Genomic DNA, 19,851 nt, shown 5'->3' with positions numbered 1-19,851 from the left:
CAAGGTAGAAGGACAGACATCATCTGATATTTAACATATGAAGGCACTGATCCTCCAGGTATGAATGAGGCTTAGGAAAAGACATAGGTCTGGTACAAATGAAACAGACCACTTTAGACACAAATTTTGGGTGAAGCCACAAAGTCACTATCCTTGGTGAATTTTGTATAAGGAGGTTCCACCACCAACGCCTGCAACTCGCACACAGTTTGCATGTGTTATTGTCATGAGGAATGTAGTTTTTGACATGAGAGAAAAGGGACAAGATGCAAGAGGCGTGAACAGGGGTCACATCAGAGCTGCAGAGATTGAGTTAAGGTCTCACAAGGGAATATTTTTCCACACCAGCAGATGGAGATGAAGAATATCACTACCGTAGCACTAGAAAATACTGATCTTCTATGAATGGCAGATGAAAGGCTGAGATAGCTCATTGAGGGCGTATCTAGTGGCAAATCATAAGGCCTGATGACTGAAAAAGCAGCAAATACTCCAAGATGTTCTGGATACAAGTCACAGTTGGCTGAACTCCGCAGGCCAAAACTACTTCCATTTTACCAAACAGGCCATTCTGGTGGAAAGTTTTCTACTGGGTAGGACCTATTAAATAGCCGCCAAACAATGCTCTACCTCCTCTTTCAAAACACAGAGCAGCCATGCCTGAAAATGCAAGGCGCTGAGCACAGGATTCAACGTGCAATCATGATTCTGTCTCAGCAAGTATGGATAGGAAGGTGTATGGGAGGCTGAACTAACAGCGCAAAGATGTTGGGAAACCAGCACTGCTTCAGCCATGCATGGGCAAGGAGAATGAGTTTGGCCTGACCCAGTTTCAACTGAAGCATGATCTGTGAACTTATGACAACTGGAGGAAATGCATATAGGAGAGTCAACTTCCAACTGAGGTGGAAGGTGTTCATCAGGGAGGCCAGACTGAGGCCCTCAGAGCAGATACATTACTTGTTGTCCTTTGTTGTGAACAGGTCTATCGTTGGGATGACCCAAGCTAACTTCCAAAACATAAGAATGGCCATACTTGGTCAGACCAACGCTCCAGTATCCTGTCTTCTGACAATGACCAATGCTAGATACTTCAGGGGGCATGAACTCAACAGGGCAAATTATCCGATGATCCATCCCTTATCTTTAAATCCTAGATTCTGGCAGTTAGAGGCCCAGGGACACCCAGAGCATAGGGTTGCATCCCTGATTGACCTGAGTAATAGCCATTAATGGACCTATTCTTTATGAACTTATCTAACACTTTTTTGAATCCAGTTATATTTTTGGCCTTCACAACAACCCCAATCAATGAGTGCCAAAGACTGACTGTGCACTGTGTGAAGAAGTACTTCCTTTTCCTTGTTTTAAACCTGCTGCCTAATAATTCCATTACACCCCTCATTCATGTGTTATGTGAAAGGGTAAGCACTTCCCTATTTACTTTCTCCATATCAATCACGATTTCATATACTTCTGTCATATCCTGCCTCAGCTGTCACTTTTCCAAGCTGACTAGTTGTGAAATTCTATACCTTGGGGAAGCATACTGTAACCCCCATATTCCTCATTTTCATATAATTGCGACCTTACATAAAAAGCATGCCTTGTAAAGGTATCAGGAGAAAGGTTGTGATCTACTGAAAGGCATTTCTCTATCCATATATGTGTATCATTAATGTATATGAAGTTATGAGAATTGTGTTCTATGGTGGCCACTAAAAGACATTGTAAGTTGGAAAATCAGCCAAGTATTAGCTCCCCAGAGGCAACAGCAAAGAAAGTAACCAACGCCCGGGTTGGGTGTCAAATAACCCATCAACAGCCATTGTCCAGCAAGAGAGCTACTGCTGCAATGACTCACATGCATGAGGCCACACCAGAGGAATTGCTCAACTTTGCTTGGAGAGACTCAACAATGCCCTCCACACGTCTGGACTTGTGCTCCCCAAGCACATGGACTGAGGGTATAAAACAGACAGATAGACAGAGTGGACACATACCAGGCCCATCTCCTGCCTCCCACCTTCTGAAATCAACTATCACTGAGAAGACAAGACTCCAACAGAGGAGAATGGCCCAGGTTTAAGGAAGACACCTGTATATTAAGGACTGCAATATCCAGTGGGGTCAGAAAAACTGCTTAATCTAGATGTTGACCAATCTAATAGTGTTGAGAGTTTAGACTGCATGCTTATGTTTTATTTTGGTAACCATTCTGACTTTTTGCCTATCACTTAATATCACCTAAAAAAAACAACCTACCTTTTATAGTCGATGCAGTTGTTTAATTGTTCATCTTTACCAGTGAGTTTGTATGAAGTCTGGGGCAAATCCACTCAGGTTTGCAAAGGCCGATGTGAAAAAATTAATAAACCTGCACTGCCCTTTCCTGGAGTAAAGTGCTGGGAACTGGGGCTATTTGGCCGGTGCCTTTCTCTGTGTGATTCATGAGGGCTCTGGATACATTCATGCAATCTAGCTGGGTGTGGGGCTCCACATGCAGTTGTACTGAGCGATCACGGCTCCTGGAGGGGTTGCTGCTGGTCACTAGCAAGGCATTGAGAGAGACAGCCTCGGCTGAGGAGAGTTCAGAGGGCATAGTGCCAGGCTGCATCCCGGTCCCAGGTTGCACTCCAGGGGGATCCCATCACACTAGTCCCAGTCTTCTTAATCTCTCCTTGTATGGAAAAAATTATCCAATGGCCATGCACCCAGCGTGTCCACACATAATTGGAATCGATATGAGCAAGCACTCGAAGAACTATCCATAATCTCCTTCTAAGGGGCAGCAGCTAATTTAGATCCCATCATTTTGTAAGCATAATTGAAATGTTTCCTGTCTTTTAACCAGGTACTGATCCATGAGAGGACCTTCCCTCCAATTCCATCACTAGTGATTCTGCTTAAGAGTCTTTAGTGAGGGACCTCGTCAAAGTCTTTGTCAAAGTTCAAGTACACTATATCCACTGGATCACCTTTGTCCACATTTTTTGACCTCCCTCTAAGAATTCTAATAGATTGGTGAGGCATCATTTCCCTTTACAAGAGCCATGTTGACTGTTTCCCAACATTTTTTTCATCTATGGCCTGGTCTACATTACGATTTTAGGTCGAATTTAGCAGCGTTACCTTGATTTAAGCCTGGATCCGTCCACAAGACAAAGCCCTTTTTTTCCGACTTAAAGGGCTCTTTAAATCAATTTATTTACTCTACCTCCGACGAGGGATTAACACTGAAATCAGCCTTACTGGGTCAAATTTGGGGTAGTGTGATGCAATTAGACGGTATTGGCCTCCGGGAGCTATCCCAGAGTGCTTCATTGTGACCGCTCTGGACAGCACTCTCAACTCAGAGGCACTGGCCAGGTAGACAGAAAAAGGCCCATGAAATTCTGAATCTCATTTCCTGTTTGGCCAGCATGGCAAGGTGCAGGTGAGTGCAGATCTCATCAGATCTCATCAGCAGAGGTGACCATGATGGAGTCCCAGGATCGCAAAAGAGCTTCAGTATGGACCAAACGGGAGGTATGGGATCTGCTCACCCTACGGGGAGACAAATCCGTGCGAGCTGAACTCCGTTTCAGTAAACAAAACGCCAAAACATTAGAAAAAGTCTCAATGGGCATGAAGGACAGAGGCTATAACAGAGATGCACAGCAATGCCACGTGAAAATTAAGGAGCTAAGGCAAGCCTACCACAAAGCCAGAGAGGCTAACGGCCGCTCCAGATCAGAGCCCCAAACATGCCACTTCTATGGTGAGCTGCATGTCATGATAGGGGGTACAGCCAACACTACCCCAACCCTGTGCTTTGACTCTGTCAATGGAGAATCACGCAACACGGAAGCAGGTTTTGGGATGAGGAAGATGATGATGATGAGACTGAAGATAGCTCACAGCAAGGAAGTGGAGAAACCGGTTTCCCCAACAGTCAAGATATGGTTTTTCATCCTGGACCTGGAGCCAGTAACCCCTGAACCCACCCAGGGCATGCTCCCGGACGCTCAAAGCAAAGAAGGGACCTCTGGTGAGTGTATCTTTGTAAATACTACACATGGTTTAAAAGCAAGCGTGTTTAATGATCAATTTGCTCTGGCATTCGCGGCCAGTACAGCTACCGGAAAAGTCTGTTAACATGTATGGGGATGGAGCAGAAATCCTCCAGGGACATCTCCATAAGTATTATACATAGTCGGGAATCATTGCATAACAAAGCATGGCCGCGTATGGTCCTGGTGTTTGCTGGCATTCAAACAACATCCGTTCTTTATCTCATTGTGTTATCCTCAGGAGAGTGATATCATTCATGGTCACCTGGTTGAAATAGGACACTTTTATTAAGGGGACATTCAGAGGTGCCTGCTCCTGCTCGGCTGTTTGGCTGTGGCTGAACAGAAATGTTCCCCACTGCTAGCCACGCGGTGAAGCGTGAGTGATCTCTCACACCAAACTGGCAGGCCCTCAGTACAAGAAGCAAAATGCCACCTTGTAACGAAAGCACATGTGCTATGTAATGTGAACAGCAAGGTTTAACGTGAAAGAGTGTACCCATTTTTCTCTAAAATGTGTCTTTTTAACCACTCTCCCTTTTCCTCCACCAGCTACAAATGTTTCTCCTTCGCAGAGGCTACTGAAGATTAGAAGGCAAAAAAAACACACTCGGGATGAAATGTTCTCTGAGCTCCTGCTGTCCTTCCACACTGACAACACAGCAGAATGCGTGGAGACAGACAATGTCAGAGTGCTGGAAAGCACAATATGAACGCGAGGAGAGATGGCGAGCTGAAGAGAGTAAGTGGCAGGCTGAAGATGATAGGTAGCATCAGCTTGCTGACAGAAGGCAAGAGTCGATGCTCAGGCTGTTGGAAGATCAAACTCACATGCTCTAGCATATGGCTGAGCTTCAGGAAAGGCAGCAGGAGCACAGACAGCCGCTACAGCCCCTGTGTAACCAACAGCTCTTCTTCCCAAGTTCCATTGCCTCCTCACCCAGATGCTCAAGAATGCGGTGGGGGGTTTTCCAGCCACCCAGCCACTTGACCCCAGAAGATTGCCCAAGCAACAGAAGGCTGGCCTTCAATAAGTTTTTAAGTTTTAAAGTGCAGTGTGGTCTTGTCCTTCTCTCCTCCCCTCATCCACCATCCCACCCCACCCAGTGCTTCCCTCCTTCACCACCCCTTCAGGGCTACCTTGGCAGTTTTCCCCCTATTTGTATGATGAATTAATAAAGACTACATCAATGTGAAGCAACAATGACTTTATTGCCTCTGCAAGCGGTGATCAATGGGGGAATGGAGGATGGTTAGCTTACAGGAAAGTAGAGTGAACCGAGGTGGAGGGGGAAGGGCTTCATCAAGGAGAAACAAAACAGAACTTTCACATCATAGCCTGGCCAGTCATTAAACTGGTTTTCAAAGCCTCTCTGATGTGCACCACGCCCTCCTGTACTCTTCTAACCGCCCTGGTGTCTGGCTACGTGTAATAAGTGGCCAGGCGATTTGCCTCAACCCCCCACCCCGCCATAAACGTCTCCCCCTTACTCTCACAGATATTGTGGAGCGCACATCAAGCAGTAATAACAATGGGATTATTGGTTTCACTGAGGTCTATCCAAGTTAGTAAACTGCACCAGCGCACTTTTAAATGTCCAAAGGCACATTCTACCACCGTTCTGCACTTGCTCAGCCTATAGTTGAACAGCTCCTGACAACTGTCCAAACTGCCTGTGTATGGCTTCATGAGCTACAGCATTAAGGGGTAGGCTGGGTCCCCAAGGATAGTTATAGGCATTTCAACATCCCCAACAGTTATTTTCTGGTTTGGGAAGAAAGTCCCTTCCTGCAGCTTCTGAAACAGACCAGGCTTCCTGGAGACACGAGCGTCATGTACCTTGCCCGGCCATCCCACGTTGATGTTGGTGAAACATCCCTTGTGATCCACCAGTGCGCGCAGCAGCACTGAAAAGTACCCCTTTCGGTTTATGTACTCGCCGGCTTGGTTCTCCGGTGCCAAGATAGGGATATGGGGTGTATCTGTCGCCCCACCACAGTTAGGGAATCCCACTGCAGCAAAGCCATCCACTATGACCTGCACATTTCCCAGAGTCACTACCCTTGATATCAGCAGCTCTTTGACTGCCTTGGCTACTTGCATCACAGCAGCCCCCTCAGTAGATTTGCCAACTCCAAATTGATGCCCGACTGACCAGTAGCTGTCTGGTGTTGCAAGCTTCCACAGAGCTAATGTCCCTGAGCACGTCACTCTGCTATGTCATCAGTGATACTCAGGCATGAACAAATGGTTTTACTTTCTTATTCATGCTTTAAGTACTGATCTTAGTTTAATCTATAGTTGATTGCATTAACAATCACTCCGTAATAAAGTAAGCCTAATTTATGTTCACACCTGTATATGAATGTGTTTTGGATCACAGGAGAAGGAGCTCAAAGGCCTGGTCTACACTATGCGTTTATACCAATTTAACGCTGCACCCGTTCACAAAATGAGGCCCTTTATATCAGTATAAACGGCTCTTTAAACCGGTTTCTGTACTCCTCCTCGACGAGAAGAGTAGCACTGAAATCAGTATTACCATATCGGATTAGGGTTAGTGTGGCTGCAAATCGACGGTATAGGCCTCCGGGCGGTATCCCACAGTGCACCACTGTGACTGCTCTGGAAAGCGATCCGAACTTGGATGCACTGGCCAGGTAGACAGGAAAAGCCCCGCGAACTTTTGAATTGCATTTCCTGTTTGCCCAGTGTGGAGCTCTGATCAGCACAGGTGGCGATGCAGTCTCAAATCCAAAAAGAGCTCCAGCATGGACCGTACGGGAGATACTGGATCTGATCGCTGTATAGGGAGACAAATCTGTTCTATCAGAGCTCCGTTACAGAAGATGAAATGCCAAAGCATTTGAAAAAAATCTCCAGGCTATGAGACAGAGTCCACAGCACAGTGCTGTGTGACAAGTGTAATGGAAAGCCAAAGAATCAAATGGACGCTCATGGAGGAAGGAGGGGGGGCTGAGGACTCCAGCCTACCCCAAAGTCCCCACAGTCTCCGAAAAGCATTTGCATTCTTGGGTGAGCTCCCAATGCCTGTAGGGTCAAACACATCGTCCGGGGTGGTTCAGGGTATATCTTGTCAATTTACTCCCCCTCCCCTCCCCGTGAAAGAAAAGGGAAAAAAATCATTTCTTGACTTTTTTTCAATGTCACCGTATGTCTACTGCATGCTGTTGGTAGACATGGTGCTGAGGCACTGAACAGCAGCATCCTCTCCCCTCCCTTCCCCGGTGGCAGACGGTACAGTGCAGTAAGACTGGTAGCCGTCCTCGTCATCATCCCATGAGTGCTCCTGACTGGCCTCAGGTGAGGTCAGCTGGGGGCGCCTGAGTAAAAATAGAAAAGACTCCTGGTTATTCCCGGCAGATGGTACAGAACAGCTGGTAACCATCCTCATCATAGCAACTGGGGGCTGAACTCCATCAGGCCCCCCCCCCCCCCGCCTTTCATGTCTAAAGAAAAGATTCTGAACGGGATGCTGGGCTCCTCTCCCCTCTACCATTTAATGTCCTGCTTGGACTATCAGAGCAGCTGGAGGCTGCCGTCCCCCTCATTTTATCTCACTAAAAAGTCAGTGTTTCTTATTTCTGCATTCTTTATTACTTCATCACACAAATGGGGGGACCCTGTAACACTAGGCCAGAAGGGTAGGGGGAGGAGGGAAGCAACGGGTGAGGTTGTTGTAGGGGCACACCCTAGAATGGCATGCAGCTCATCATTTCTGCAGGATCTGACACGGAGCGGCTGTGCTCTCTGGTACACTGGTTCTCTAGTACACTTGCCCCATATTCTAGGCAGGACTGACTCTTTTTAGATACAACATAAAGGAGGGAATGACCCGGGGAGTCATTCCCATTTTTGACTTTGCGCCCCCAGCCGACATCAGCGAAGGTCAGCCAGGAGCACCCATGATAGGAGCAGATGGTATAGAAAGACTGATAACCGTTACCTCATTGCCAATTTACAATGGCACAGCAGACGGTACAGAACGACTGGTAACTGTCTCTGCTACCTTGCAAAGGCAAATGAATGCTGCTGTGTAGCGCTGCAGTACCACTTCTGTCAGCGGCATCCAGTACACATACAGTGACAGTGACAAAAGGCAAAACAGGCTCCATGGTTGCCATGCTGTGTAGTCTGCCAGGGCAATCCAGGAAAAAAGGGCATGAGATGATTGTCTGCCATTGCTTTCACAGAGGAAGGAATGAGTGACGACATTTACCCAGAATCATCCGCAACACTGTTTTTGCACCACCATGCATTGGGATCCTAACGCAGAATTCCAATGGGCGGAGGCGACTGCGGGAACTATGGGATAACTACGGGATAGCTACCCACAGTGCAACACTCCAGAAATTGACACCCGCCTCGGTACATGGACGCACACAGCCGAAATAATGTGCTTAGTGTGACCACATGCACTCGACTTTATACAATCTGTTTTACAAAACCGGTTTATGTAAAATCGGAATAATCCTGTACCGTAGACGTACCCAAAGTCAAGGCAGCTCCCCTTACATAGATGTGGTGCCATGAAGGTAAGCATAACCTTTTCTGAAAAGGGAATAATCCTTGTAAAAATTCAGATGCAATCAAAAACTATATTAAGACTTTGGAACGAAAAAATATTTTCACCTTCCAAACATGAATACATGTTGCTTCTGTTCAATTTGTACTGGCACACCACGGACTCAAGCTTCTATGTACTAGTGTTGCTTAATATTCTAAAAACTATGCTAACTTTCTATCATACTCTCGCAAAACGTTATCACATTTTAGCATCTCATTTGTGCTCAGTTGACAAATTAAGAGTCTCTAGTAGGTCATAATTATCCATTACTTGTGGTAGCAGCAAACTGTTAGATTTTTATGCTTTCAGCTTTAATTGAGAGCTCTTAAAATAGAACTAGTTTAGGCCATGACTACACTCACACTTTACAGCGCTGCAACTTTCGCGCTCAGGGGTGTGAAACCTTCCCCCCCCGAGCGCTGCAAGATACAGCGCCGTAAAGCATCAGTGTAATCAGGGTGGCAGCGCGGCTGCCAGCGCTGCAAGCTACACCCGTAAAGGATGTGGTTTACATGCAGCGCTGGGAGAGCTCTCTCCCAGCACTGCTGCTCCGACTACACTCACACTTCAAAGCGCTGCCACGGCAGAGCTCCCGCAGCGCTGCCAGGGCAGCGCTTTGAAATTTCAAATGTAGCCATACCCTTAACTGAATCTGCTCACCGAAATGAGCCATCACAAAGAACCTATTCCTCTCAATGCCTCTTTAGAGTAAAGTGCTTAGTCATTTAAAGCATTCAATCTGATTATTTCATGCACATTTTCTGAAAACAAAATGATTTACATTCACTGGGGTTGATCTGGAAAATCTGAAATCCTCCCACAGAGATTCTCCTGGAGCCGATTTAGGTATCAAAGCGGCAGTGTATTAATAATTAAGACCCTCTACTACTTATTTGTTCCAACAGTACTCTGCCACTTGCAAGCTTTCTGAAAGAATAGTCAGTCCTAAGGAAAGGAATTAGATGGCCTAATTCAATACACATGCTCAAAAGGGTTAAACATCCTCAGTCATCTGTAACACTCATACAGAAGTTGTACACAGATGGTCATTCAGTAGCTCCAAGAAAATGTGAGTTAAATTGGAACTGAGAAAAAGCTATGAAACAAAGCAAACCATGGTCTTCTGTAGCAAATTGTATGCAAATACAATTACCTCTGAAGTACACAAGCTATGCATACTTATTTTTTTAAAAGCAGGTTTCTACGTTACTAAGAAACATGATTGTAGTAATTTTGCTATAAATCTCACTTATCATAGGCCTTCACATTAATGTTTATACACAAAACCATAAGACTCTGAAGAAAATTAAGTGTTATTTGTATATAAAAAGTCTTTTTGTATTAGTAAGGCCTTCAGTCTTTTTCAGAGATCACATAACCATTTCACAATAGTCACATAAGCAGTAATAAACTTCTACTATTGCTGTAACTGTGCTATTCGAAGACTGTTTAAAACAACCGTTTGTCAAGGATAGAGATCTCAAATTTGTTTTAATTTTTCAAGTCTTTTGTAGTTCTCCAAAGACCTGAATTGGGCAACTCCTGAACATGCCATGCACTCAGGCAAGCTTTACTGATTATTCAGTCAAGTGACAGATTATGTAGCTAATAAAATTTAATAGCTGTCTTTTGTATGAAGAGAATAGGGTATGTCTTGGTGCTTCACAATAATAGCAGCTCCACAGCCAAAGTTTCAAATTTCAAAGTAAGGTGGAAGAACTATTTATTGACATCTCACACTTCAAAACTGTTGATATACATGAAAATTTAAGTAAAAAACTTAGCAAATTGCTTACCATCATTTTTTCAAAGAGATCCATAACTTCTTTTTCTGATAAATTCATACAACGTTCATCAAACAATGGTTGGGCAACTGGAAATTCACTCAGAGAGGTTTGAGAATCAGGGTGCTGAATGAGAGGTTTCTCTTTTTTAACAGCTGATTTTCTAAAACTTGTTAATCTGTCACGCTGAAAACAAACAAAAAAAGATAAAAATAGGAATTTTTCAAAGTATATATAAATATATATATATATATATATATATATACATACACACACACATACACACATACATATACACATGTACAATAAGAAAGCAGCATACATGTTTATTGATCAAATTGCATGCTCATGATGCAATAAACATACCAAGTGTTATTTTAAGTAGCAAGGCCAAAAAAATCAGAGAGACTGTACTATTTACAATTCTTAAAACTCCTTGTTCCCATGGAATTTTTCCCCCCACATTCAGAATTAAGTTTAATCCAAGTAGTGGCACTGACATACAGCCTGTATCACCACATTTAATTCCCATTCCCAGATTCACCTACACATCAGTACATTAGGATCTGAAAAATCTTGCAAGATAGTTGGAATGGGGAGAAGGGCATGCTGCACATTAATTGGTAATGGTCCTTTTAGCCAATTTCTGATTAATAGTGAAATTCTAAGACAATTGCCCAGTCCTCTTTTACCTGAAGAATGATGGTGAGTTTTGGGGGATAATCATGGCTTCATCAGGTGTACACATTTCCACATAAGAAATTTTCCAGAGGAATATAAAATATCTTAAGGTTTTGTCACCAACTTTTCTATTAGGTGTTGAGTACAGTCTCTTATAATTAGCACATAGTGCCACAAACCAGTTAATCATTTTACTGCATAGAAACAGCCATTCATAGTTTAATATACTTGATAGACATCAGTAAAAGCATACCATGTGATGTGCAATGAAAGTTCTTAACTAAAACCGAATGGGTTTAGAAGCACATGCATACTCAGTTAGTTTATTATTAAAACCGGAGAAAGAATCATTCCACTAGTTAGAGTGATCTTATGATCCTTCATTCTAAGGCTGTTTGTTACCATATTATTTAATACACAATTCTACCCTGATAGCTGTTAACAGTCAGAAAACCTGTTATCTTATACCACTGCCTGAAGAATGGAATACTTGTTATGTCTGCTTTAACATCAATGCAAACAAGCGATTTAACAAATCACATTATTGATGTACATTTTATGGAATCAAACAGCCTTAAGAAGATGGACTCAATAAAACTGTACATTTGCAACAACAGGCTTAAGCAGCTTATTTAGGTTACAAGTGTATTTTTTATAGAATTTTTTCATAAAAATGATTAAGTTGAACTGTTTTATATATTGTTAAGTAACAAACCAACAGGTTAAAAGTTCAGTTGTCTAAAATTAATACTTCCAACCGATTCAAGACTCAAATTTGGTTTTCAATGCCACTTGACTTTTCATGAAATAGGGAAGGGAAAGCAAGGAAGATATTAGTACTGTAGGACTTACTGTACCAAAACTTGAAACAAGTAACCGTATATAAACTGCACCCCTTTTGCTTAATTTTTTTTTTATTTATTTTTACCTAAATCAAGTATTTGTGGACAGTGACAATCATTTAAAAAACTGGATTTAAGAATAGCTGCAACAGATTGGAATTTTCACCTATAAATTAAATTTACAATTTTTTACCACCCCCAATTATTGCAAAATATTTGTAGAACCCAACTAGCGAAACATTTAATATCCTTTAAATACAGTCTTCATTGTCCACAACATTTTGAATAAGATAGCATGCACTGTAGATAAAACTTGCCATGAAAACCTTACCACATCATCTGCCAAAGTTTTTATTTGAACATTCTATTAAAAACCAAAGAAAAAAGAAAAAGCAAGTTACCTAACTGGTGTGACACAAAGAAAAACAATTAAGCTCTTGTACATTAATGTGGAAACAGTAACTAGAATTCTCCTTTAGCTGATTTACTAGAAACAAACTGATATTATGAATGGGTTTGAGCTAGCAAGACAATTATAACGCCTTACAGAGCACTACTTTCCCTTCACCCAGAAAGATGATTTGTAGGATGTTAAGTTATTAATTTCAACATCGCATATAGTATCAAACAAACACTTTTCCTCTCTCTCACTCTGGTATACTAGTAATCAGTACAGGAACTGTTATACCTAAGTCTCAGTATACTTTGTTTTACAACATGAAAATTTGATGACTTAAGTTTTGTGTGGAGGAAGTCATTGCCAGCATGAGCACACTTCTCTCAGTTTTGCCAGAAGACTCACTCAATCTAGAAACATCTAGCAGTGTCAATGTTACATTTCTTTAAAAGCTTTATTTTGTCCTATTATCTGGCTCACATTAAAAAGTAACATATATTTCAGGTAACTGTCACCACATACTACCTAAGAACCAAGTTGTTAGTAATGGGCAATGGTTTTGGTAGTCTGAGCAGGAACCATTACAGAGTTCTAGAGAAAAATGTCACTGTGATTTACATGAGCTATCCAAAACCATAGATGGATAATTATTTGCCAGAGTGGCAGAAAATTTGCTATAGTATAGTCTCTACATTAAAGATCCCATATCTCATTGATTGAGTATCTAACCGGAGCCCTTCCCATTTATTTTAGGTATCAGAGTAGCAGATGTGTTAGTACACCTGTTCTTTTTGCATTTATTTTAGCTGCATTCCCAATCCAGACAATCAAACCCATATAATTTTATAAGGACTATGTTTTACTCACCCAGCTAGCTTTCCTTCACGTACCAGTCTCCTGCAGATACTCAGTAGTGCAAATTACAACTTTAGCTAGCTCAGATATGGCTAAGTAAAAAGGTGTGCATCATCAGCGTACTGTAGCCACTGCAACCCATATAATTAAGTTGCACTGTTAACAGACTCTCCTACATTAGAAACAAGAGCCTGGACAAGATGGAGCCCTGAAAAACTTACAATTTCCTCAGGGAGGAGAAACTGCATGCTTTTTGAGAATGTTCAGCAGGGAAGTAGAGGAGCGACCCAAAGCCTGCCCTATCATCTACTTGTTATGGTTTGCAACTCAGTCACTACTCCTTCATTGTCTATAGTATCAAAAGGCTGCGGACATTACTTTACCATGGATATTACATCTTTCTTTATTGCCAAATCATCCACTGATGCTGCCCTACATTCTCTACTCATGGCAATCATCAAATTGACAAGGATTAATGAGCTATGAAGCCACTAAATTCTGTGCCATCAGTAATGGATACTGTGGAAAATAAACCATTAGGTTCTGGAAACTAAGGGGAGTTTCAAAGACAGCAGCACTTGCGATAGCTCAACCAGCGTACTTAATGCTCTTGCAATGGCCACTTGCCACTATACTCCTTAAAGCCTCATGCTCTCAGCAGGGCTTACTGGTTTGACAGACAACCTTCCCTACACTCTCCAGTTTCGCATATACTCTCAAAGTAGCAGCCAATATTTTACTCAAGTATTTGGAGACTGCCCAGTTACTGGCTCATACAGCTCACCTTGAGTTACAGTGGATGTTGCTTAACTGCAACCCTAATATTAACAAACTTCATGTTAATAGCAACATTTTGCCAGGAACCAATCCATACGGATGACTTTAATGTTAATGGTATTTGGATATTAGCAACAGGCATGCCACTTATTCATTTGGAATGGGTGGGGGCGGGGGAGGGGAAGGAGCCCGGATCACAGGCAGATCTGCAGCCTGGAGAGGAAGCACCAGGACAAGTCTTTCTTGGCTGCAGCCCTGCAAAACATGCCAGCAGCTGGTGCTCAGCACATCCCAATGCTTCCTCACCTGGCGGCAGCACCACAAACCTGCCTGCACTAGGGTGATTTTATCGGGACTGTCACGATATTTACTTGACCCACGTCCCAACCGACGTTCGGTCAGGACATGAGTTGTCCCGATATTTTGCCCTCCGGCGCAGAGGCAGAGGGGGCTCATGCCCCCCGCCCCAACTCCACCCCTCCCTCTCCAAACCCCTGCCCTGGCCCCACCAAGCACGTTGCATTCCTCCTCCTCACCCCTCCCTCCCAGGCTCGCGCTAATCAGCTGTATGGCGGCACAAGTGCTGGAGGGAGGGGGGAGAAGCAGGACACAGCAGCCTGCTCAGGGGAGGTGGAGGCAGAGCGAAGGCCAGCTGGTGCGGGGTGGGGGAGGGACGTGGAGCTGCCAGTGGGTGCTCACCCCCATCAATTTTTCCTATGCTCCGACAGCTCTTGGGTTTTTTCTTTGGTTTTTTTGATTTTGTTTTTTCCTCCGCCACCACCTCCTGCAGGGGAAGGGGGGATTGTTTGTTTTTTTGTTGCTCCACCGGCCCAACTGTCACCACTTCCCAGTCTCTCATCTGGTCACCCTAGCCTGCACACACAGACCTGCTGCCCACACAGGACAATACAGGCTGAGGTGCCCATACTCCACAAAACAGGGGAAACCCCTGCTGGAGTCCCAGTGCTTCAAGCTGGGATGGGTGGCTACGGGGCAGGGTTTTCATTATGGAAGTTCTCAAGTATGACCTACAGATTTAAATTGTACACTGCTTCTGAAAAAGCTACAGAAAACTTCTCAAAACCTAAAATTTACTTGTTTTTAACAACAGAATTGAATTCTCATTTACGTGGCTTTTCTCAAAGACTTTAAAAAACTGTTAATTTTGTTAACTAATGACAGTAAAAACAGTCTGAAATGGGAATTTGTTTTACTCATGAAGTTTATAATGGTTTCTTAACACTAAAGTTAGCTGTTTAGGAGCAACTAAAAGTAACTTTTCAATTCTTCCTCTTGGCCCTGCAATTCAGAAATGACGAAGCTCTCACTTAGATATTTAAATAATACCTCAGCAAAAACAGTTAATACCACACTACACATTCAGTATTTTGAAAATTCAAATTACAGGACTGAAATTCCACTAACTCATACCTCAAAAGGGGACAATTTTACTTGGTAATTATTTTTAAAATATTTCAGAACAGTAAAGATACAATCTAAAGTTTTCATTTTAACTGATTTTCACAGGTGTACCCACTGGGAAATGATTTATTGTGCACTTCTGAAAGAGGCCAGTTCCATTTAGGTATTTAAACATGGACTTAATTTTAACCATTCAGATTTGTCAACTTTGGCCTTAGAAAGGTTAATTATCACTCTTTATGTGACAGTAATGGTTTTGTCCTCAGTAGCTGAAGTCATAATATATTGATCGATCTGCTTCCATGCATGTTAGTAGTCCAAAATACATGTATGGTTAAACCAAAGTTATCCAGTCAAAGTGTAAATCATGGTCTATGGCAGCTTGTAAGCCTGTTAGTAACCAGTTATTTATTCTTACTATTTGATATCTGTTTTAACATGAAAAGGCTCGAACATTTACCCTTTAGTTTCATTTCCACTGGGCTTGAAATGCGTGACTAACCATAGTCTGAAGAGTCACGAGGTCACTCAATTTGTGCATGACTGATACACAGAACCTGCCTAGATATGTGGTATTAACTAGTGTGTCCACACAGATACATTCCACCTTTTTTCAAAGACTTTTTTAAAAAGTTAAATTTAAGCAAAATTGCTTCATGTAACCCACTTTCATTCCAGTATCTGTGTGATCAACCCTGAACAACCCTTCCACCACCCTCAAGAGAAACTTGAAATACATTTGTATTTAACCATCCCAGTTTTTAGTCAAGATTAACACGTACTGTTTATTACCTTCCCCTTGAACACTAATTCTTAAATTCTGTTTAATGTTCAATACTGAATTACTGTCTCCTGTTTAGTCATTAAAGTCTGTGAATAAAGCTCAACAGCACTAGCTTTTCTTTGCCTAAATAGCAGCTAGCTTGTGGGCTTCCATTTATGAACCCAAAGTCTTACACAATTTTCTAACCTTGCTTATTATCATCTTTCTAAGCAATAATGATAAAAAGCATTGTCCTCTCATGTCAAGGCTGAATCCCCACTCTGGTCCTTCGAGTGCAGAAGATGGGGGCCCACTTACAGCTTTTCTCTGACCTTGGATGGATAAATGCTGCCACCACCCAAGGGCAAAAACCCCTTTGAAAACCCAGGAAGGCGCATTTGGGTATTTCTTCCTGTGGGATACCCTCAAGACCTTTCACACCCACCCCTCAGGGAAGAGCTGAGATAGAAAAAGGAAATCAGCTGTTGCCACCAGCTAATTAAACAACATGTGCACAAACCTCTTAGGGCGCAAAAATTCAATCCTATTCTTAAAAAAGGTAAATTTTATTAAGAACAAAAAAGAAAGAAAATACATCTGGAAATTTGGGCTACTGCTAGATTTAAAAAGAGCAAATACAAAATTTAGGAATCAAGAATAGCTTTTTCTTGAGGTCCTGCTTAAAGGTTACCAGCAAAACAAAAAGCACCTGGGGTTAGCACAGACGAGTCCACAAGCCATAAAGAAATAAAAAGAAATAAACCTTCCTAGACATTCCCTGATCTACTTACATATCTGGGTGTTTCAAATGAGTAGTTTATAGGTATGATTTGATGATTTTTCATATCTGGCCCAAGCTCTAACAGCATAGCTGCTGTGTCCCTTCTCTCCAAGAGAACACCACAGACAGACAAAGGGGAAGTTTTTTCCCCAATTTTAAAAAGTTCTAGCCTTCCCATTCACTCTTTTGGTCAGGTGCCCACTTCCTTCCTTTAACCTATGGACTTTTTAACCCTTTACAGGTAAAGGAAGTAGAGAACAGCTACTAACAAGGATTTGATAGCTAAAGGGCTAGCTGGGTGTCCATAAAAGGGCACTACCCATCCCCCTTCATTTATCACATCCCATAATACCGTTTCCCATTTTTCACCTCCTGAAGAATTAGCTTACTTCGTCATAATTTCCCATTTTTTTCAGCACAATTTCTTCTTCTCATCTAGTTCCCCTGGAGTTCTCACTGGGTTCCAAACTATTTTTATCTGGATTAACACACTTTCTTCTCTTCCATACCAGTAAACACCATAATGAAACCAAAAAACCTATGCAGCACCCCTTTACCAGTCTCTTAAAAAGTACGAGTGACTTATTACTCTGCTTACAATCTGTGCCAAGTTTCAGTCTAATTAATTTTGTAATAGAATTTAATGTAGCACTGCATCACATCAGTAACTTATCTAAGATTTAATAGGTTATAACAGATATTAGTTTTGCCTTATTAAGCCCACAATTGTATCCTACTTTTTACTACACTTTTCTTTTTTTTTTGGGGGGGGGGGGGGGGATTTGTTTGTTTTCAAGTAATACTGGTTCTGCTCACTGTAAAGCCGGCATTTTACTGAGAAAATCATTTTTCACAAAAGGCAAATGACCAGTACAAGAACATCATCAAGTTTCCTTGATATTTTGATGGCTATTATCAACCAAACAATATTTTGAAGGTGCCAGAAATCCCAGCATATAACTAGGAGTTTTTAACTGCTTTCTAGATTTGGAGTTTCTTCATTCAATTGGAGTATCTCCAGGATGTTTAAGCAAGTGGACAGCATGTTTTTTCCCCTCATACTCAAATGTTTTCTCACAAATCTCTCTTCTCTTTCTTCTTCATGCTTGTCTACATGCCACTCAAGAGAGCAAATCACTCAAAGAGCAGGCCAACTGACTCCAGCTGAAGGTCACTGTGGTTACCCCACTCCTGCCCTGAAGGGCTTAAAACAGCCCTGGGAGACGGCTGTGGCAGGGAAAGCAGCTACTAGGCTTAGACTGACCAGACAGCAAATGTGAAAAATTGGGATGGGCTGGGGGGGGTAAGAGGAGCCTATATAAGAAAAAGACCCAAAAATTGGGACTGTCCCTATAAAATCAGGACATCTGGTCACCCTAACTAGGCACTTGGGGAAGCAGCCACAGCTGGGCCATGCCCCAATCAGGCCTCAGCTGGCCCTATATAAAAGGCTGGGAGTCAGGAGCTCAGTAGTCTCTCTCTAGCTGTAGAGAGAGGTGGACTTGGCTGCAGGGACCTGAGCAGAGTACCTGAATGGAGCAGGGCTGGGGAGCTCCAGCCTGGAAAGCCCCAGGCTGCGGCCTAGCAGAAGGCCAAAGGGTACTGGAGGTTGCAGAGGGCAGCCCAGGGGTAGGCAAAGGCAGCAAGCAAAGGCAAACCCAACCTTGCCAGTGATGAATAGGCTGATACTGCAGTCTGCCCCAGGGCACAGGGGCTAGAAAATGACAGGCAGTAGCCTTATACTGAGGTGAGGTGGGGACAGTGGGTGAGGGCTCCAAGGGGAGGGGAGACCTTGAGACAAAGGAGTTACTGCCAAGAGGCAGCACCCCAGATAATGGGACAGCAGGTCTCGGAAGGACACGGGGGGCAAGTGGCAGTGAGACACTGGTCTGTAGAGGGCACCCCAGAGGCTGGACAAGCTAATTCCCAGAGACAACCAGCAGCAGGCGCCACAGGGGTGAGTCCCATTCATGACAGTCACCCTCCACCAACCTTGTGCCCTGCATCCTATTTTGTTATGCTTCATCACCTCCACATCTCTGGCTTCTTTGTTCATGTGTTTTCATCTTTACTGTCATGAAAAACTCTCAAGTCTAGGTCAATCACCAAAGAGCTAAAGTGTCACTCATGAGGCTGTCCACTTAGTATTTTTTCCCCTGTATAGCTCCCCCTTAGTTTTAATAATTGCTTCAGTACCACATTCCCCAAACATTTAGGGTCATCACTTGGGAAAACAATAAAACGATTTAACTAAAAGGGAAAAAAATATCAGTGAAATTTTGTATATTCTGTTGCAAACAACTCTTGTGATAGAAGATTCAATAAAGCATAATGCATCTAGAAAACTGGATTTCAGTGTAATCTCCACCAATTGGGCAGGAGCATCTATTAGAGGTATGGAGATACTCATTTTTGGTTTATTTCCTTTCAGTATGTCATAAATCAGTAATGATAAAGTCTCATTTTTTGCCTTTGCCATCACACAATAAAATGGACCAAACCTTTCCAAAAAATAAACATTTTAACAAAAGCTATAAGGCACTGTCCAAAACTTGGCTATTACCTTCTTACTACCAAGTTACGTGAACAAATTTTTAATGCATCCAGCAATGAAGATCGAATACTTAAAGCTTAACATTACACACAAACCACATTTTTTATTAAGTTTATCTCTGTTTATTTCTTTATGGCTTGTGGACTCCTCTGTGCTAACCCCAAATGCTTTTGCTTTGCTTGTAACCTTTAAGCTAGATCTCAAGAAGGTTATTCTTGATGCTGAAAGTTTGTAAGTAAGTGTTTTTTTAAAATCTAACAATAGCCTGAGTTTCAAATATATATATTTTTTGCTTTTCATAAAATTTACCTTTTTTAAGAACAGGATTGGATTTTGTGTCCTAAGAGGTTTGTG

At 42.6% G+C, this 19,851-nt stretch overlaps 1 protein-coding gene across 8 annotated transcripts in view; it reads right to left on the bottom strand.

Moving 5' to 3' along the window:
• Positions 1–19,851, bottom strand: part of DIAPH2 (diaphanous related formin 2) — an 879,031-nt gene that overhangs the window by 837,546 nt on the left and 21,634 nt on the right. For 6 of the 8 annotated variants that reach the window (XM_050965012.1, XM_050965013.1, XM_050965010.1 and 3 more), the window contains exons 1-2: positions 12,266–12,313; positions 10,438–10,611 (exon numbers count right to left, since the gene is read on the bottom strand). In XM_050965012.1, coding sequence (XP_050820969.1) covers positions 10,438–10,611; positions 12,266–12,268 — 177 coding nt within the window. In that variant the 5' untranslated portion in view covers positions 12,269–12,313. Of the gene's footprint in view, positions 1–10,437; positions 10,612–12,265; positions 12,320–19,851 lie in introns of those variants that run through there. The other 2 variants (XM_050965017.1, XM_050965016.1) reach the window with 2 other exon arrangements.

This window comes from Gopherus flavomarginatus, chromosome 8 (assembly GCF_025201925.1).
Source record: "Gopherus flavomarginatus isolate rGopFla2 chromosome 8, rGopFla2.mat.asm, whole genome shotgun sequence".
NCBI classification, from domain to species: Eukaryota; Metazoa; Chordata; order Testudines; family Testudinidae; genus Gopherus; species Gopherus flavomarginatus.
Note: the sequence above shows the minus strand (reverse complement) of the source record. Positions and strands in the feature narration are given on the sequence as shown.